This window comes from Vanessa tameamea, chromosome 19 (assembly GCF_037043105.1).
Source record: "Vanessa tameamea isolate UH-Manoa-2023 chromosome 19, ilVanTame1 primary haplotype, whole genome shotgun sequence".
Taxonomy (NCBI): domain Eukaryota; kingdom Metazoa; phylum Arthropoda; class Insecta; order Lepidoptera; family Nymphalidae; genus Vanessa; species Vanessa tameamea.
The window spans coordinates 9,929,115-9,932,853 of NC_087327.1; the positions used below are offsets into that span (position 1 = coordinate 9,929,115).

A 3,739-nucleotide genomic window follows, 5' to 3' on the forward strand; every position below is an offset into this window, starting at 1 on the left:
TATTGAACTACTAATTTATTTGTGTAGTCATTTTAAACGATATTCACCTATTTGCTTATTTGCATAATTTATTTTCTCAGTGATGATTAATCTGCATCGGTGAAAGTATCGCTCGCCATTTTGAACTTTTTTACGTGTGTAATTTAATTTTTATACCTTATTTATACCGTGAAACGTTTGAATTGTTTACTTGCAAAGTACGAAGGACTGTTCATTGAAATTTTATCTTATATCGTAAGTTAAAACTACAGCCGATTATGATTTAAATGTAATCGATTTTAAACGATAAAAAATAATGAGCAAATAAGCTGATAACAAAACCTAATTTTGATAAATAATTTAACTATTAAGAATGTTAATTTTTTTAAGTCGTTATGTGCATTGCTACTTCGCAGAACTACACCCGCGGGTGAGAGTGGCGAGCGCGGCGGCGGGGCTGACCCGCCTCCCCCTCAGCCGCCGCCGCGCCCCGCCTGCTAGCACACTCTTAACAAATAGACATATAGTGTCACGGACTTTTTTTTTATTATTAAAAGAGGAATATATCTTTCATACACATTTTTTGAGTAACTTAAAACGTTTATGCTGCGCACGCATCGAAAGTCCATAAATGTGAATAATTTTCCCCGTTTTTGCAACATTTCTAACTGTCGCTGCGCTCCTATTGGTCGCAGCGTAATGTTATATAGCCTAAAGCCTTCCTCTATAAATGGACTATTCAACAAAAAAAGAATTTTTCAAATCGGATCAGTAGTTCCTGAGATTAGCGCGTTTAAACAAACAAACAAACAAACAAACTCTTCCGCTTTATATATTAGTATAGATAAAACAACTAATTAAAACACTTTTTGTTTATTGTATGTTATGGACGAAACCAAACTGTTTTCTCTTTAATACAATGCTGATAAATATTTTTGTAGTATTCGAAAATATAAAAATGATCGTAGTTTTTTAATTAAACGGCCTACAATACCAAGGTATTAGGTTATACAGAATAGAAGGATTCAATGCCAAAAATAAAATCACTCTTATGAACTCTCCCTAAATGTATTGATAAACAACCAGTTAATAATAAAGATACCCATATTCTATATCATAATCTAGATAATCTTTAGGTTTTACTGATTCACGTCGTCGAGTGTTAAGCAAGTCCATTAAATCCGGGTAGGCTTCTACGAGTATTTTCTGATTTTGCCTACTAATCGTACCGTTTACGACTATATTTCTAAAAGTTGAATTCTTCGCGTACTGTTGATTCATACCTTTTATTTCGTTCAAACGATTCAGGAGCCCTGCGTCTATCTTAGTTAGTTCGATTTCGTGGATATCTTGTACCGCCTTTCTATCTTTTATGTATCTCTTCTTCATTTCCTTTATGAACTTTTTGAGCTGTTTGGTCTTCCTCTTTCTCGCTGTGGTTCCGTTCCTGAAAGATCTGTTCAGTACCTTCCTTATTTCTCGTATGATTTTCCGTATAGTTCTCTTTATTTTACGCTTTCGTTTCTTTCTATCTCGTAGTCTCCTTTTTCTGTCACGGATTCTTTTTCGTCTCTTGCGCTCTTTAGAACCTCTGTCCCTGTTCTTCTTTTCTTCTGAATCTGTAGCTAAACTGGAATCCGCGAACGACACGTCAAATCCAGCGTACATATCGTAAGTAGTTATTTGTAAAGCGCAACATATGAACTTCGTTCGACCACAGAAATAATCTCCACGATAGATGCGGTACTCTGCCTCGCATTCCATAGGCAGCATGCAAGATCCCCAAGGCGCGTCGTGTTGGTTTGGATCTCCACAAGGAACACCCCATGGCCCTAAAATATTAAAACATATTAAGAAAAAAATGTTGTTGAATTACACAGTAGATATTGATTACGTTTTCCCAACCAGATTTGTAGACTAGCTTAAACTACGAAGAAATATATTTTTTTTTTCATAAAATGGGTAGACAGACGGTCAGATGAGCCATCATCATAGACATTGGCGCCGTAAGAAATATAAACCATTCCTTACATCGCAACAAAGACACACCTTTATGCCTGCAGTTACACTGACTCACTCATTCTTTTAAACGGAACACAACAATTGCTGTTTAGCTGTAATATGCGATGAGTGGATGTTACCTACCGGGCTCCTACGAAGCCCTACCACCAAATAATTATGGGGCATAAGTTTGTGCGTAGATGCACATATACATCCCATCAATCTCATAACCCGAAGCAATCTGGCAGAACCGGAGAGAGATCACACATCAGACCAAAGAATTTACGTGCTTCCCGCGGCACGACAATGTCCAATTTCCCAATTTTAATTTGCTCAAAATATTTTTTAAATCTAGTAACGATTTATATTATCGCAGGACATTTTTTAGTGCACAAACACATGTACACTCTCAAGTCCTCCACTCTCATTATCCCATGGGACGGAAAATCCAATACGACCGGAAAGAGTTAAGCCGCAGGACCAAAGGCTTAACTCCGAGGCACGGGAGCGTAGTCACGTCCAACTTCCAGACCCGGGGCTGTTACTGAGGAACAATTCTCAAATAGAAAAATATAGTAACTTTTTAGAGGATGTCGGGATCTTCTGGCTTATATAGTCCTTAAGCCAAGAGGCAGCTACATTACATGAGTCAGATACATTAAATATATAATAAGCTCTTACTCGCAGCGACTATATTGACCATATCTCCTTTTGGTATAGATGTGTTGATGGCTTCCAATTTCTTGTGCAACCAATGTTCTTTCCATTCATCCTTCCAATTCTTTATCTCTATGCTAGAACTCGCTGTATCACTTGTATCAGAATCCTGGGCTCTCCTGCCATCGTATTGTGATCTTTTCTTCACGTAATTTCTTACTGAATTTCTTAGATAATGCTGTTTATCCGAATCTAAATGTTGTTTATTATAAATACTTTTCAATCGATCGTTTTTCACTTTAATTTTATCTTTTTTGATTTTCGAATGTTCGTTCGTATTCGATTCATCTTTAAGTGAAGGTTTTCGTTTACCTATTTTGTATATTGACGATATTGCATTGTTTTTAATATCTGAAAATTGTCTCGTGTATATAATTGTCGTATAAATTATTAATAAAAACAAAATAACCCTCATTTTACGTTCACATGACTTTGAATATTCAATGACGAATTTATTCCGCAGTAATTTATTTTTTATAATGGCAACTATAAAATTTGAAACATTAAAGTATTTTATTAGTATTACTGTTCGAAATGTTTCGCACGATTATTACATTTTTTATTTTATATTAGTTTTGAACATTTCAACGCGGCTTGCACAAAATTTGTTTTACCTTATTTTTATCGATATATTTGTATTTTTTTTATTATATTATAGGTGGACTATGGAATGTGCCACCTGATGGTTAGTGGTCACCACCGCCCATAGACAATGGGGCTGTGAGAAATATTAACCATTCCTTACATCACCAATGCGCCACTAACCTTAGGAACTAAGATGTTATGTCCCTTGTGCCTGTAATTACACTGGCTCACTCTCCTTTAAACCGGAACACAACAATACCAAGTATTGCTGCTTGGCGGCAGAATATCTGATGGGTGGTACCTACCCAAACGGATTTGCACAAAGCCCTACCACCAAGTGTTATATATTTCAGAATTTAGGGACGAATCTTGGATGTTTTTGTTTCGTAGGTTTCCGCTGTGGAGAATTAAGCAAAATAATATATATGTATATACATTATACATATGTACATTCATA

The 3,739-nt window shown here is 35.9% G+C and overlaps 1 protein-coding gene across 1 annotated transcript; it reads right to left on the bottom strand.

Moving 5' to 3' along the window:
- Positions 1-1,042: 1,042 nt before the first annotated feature.
- Positions 1,043-3,209, bottom strand: LOC113402820 (uncharacterized). Its single transcript, XM_026643148.2, has 2 exons — positions 2,662-3,209; positions 1,043-1,811 (listed from the first exon to the last, which is right to left on the bottom strand). The coding sequence occupies exons 1-2, from the start codon at positions 3,110-3,112 to the stop codon at positions 1,066-1,068; spliced, it is 1,197 nt and encodes a 398-aa protein (XP_026498933.2). The 5' UTR covers positions 3,113-3,209; the 3' UTR covers positions 1,043-1,065.
- Positions 3,210-3,739: the final 530 nt, after the last annotated feature.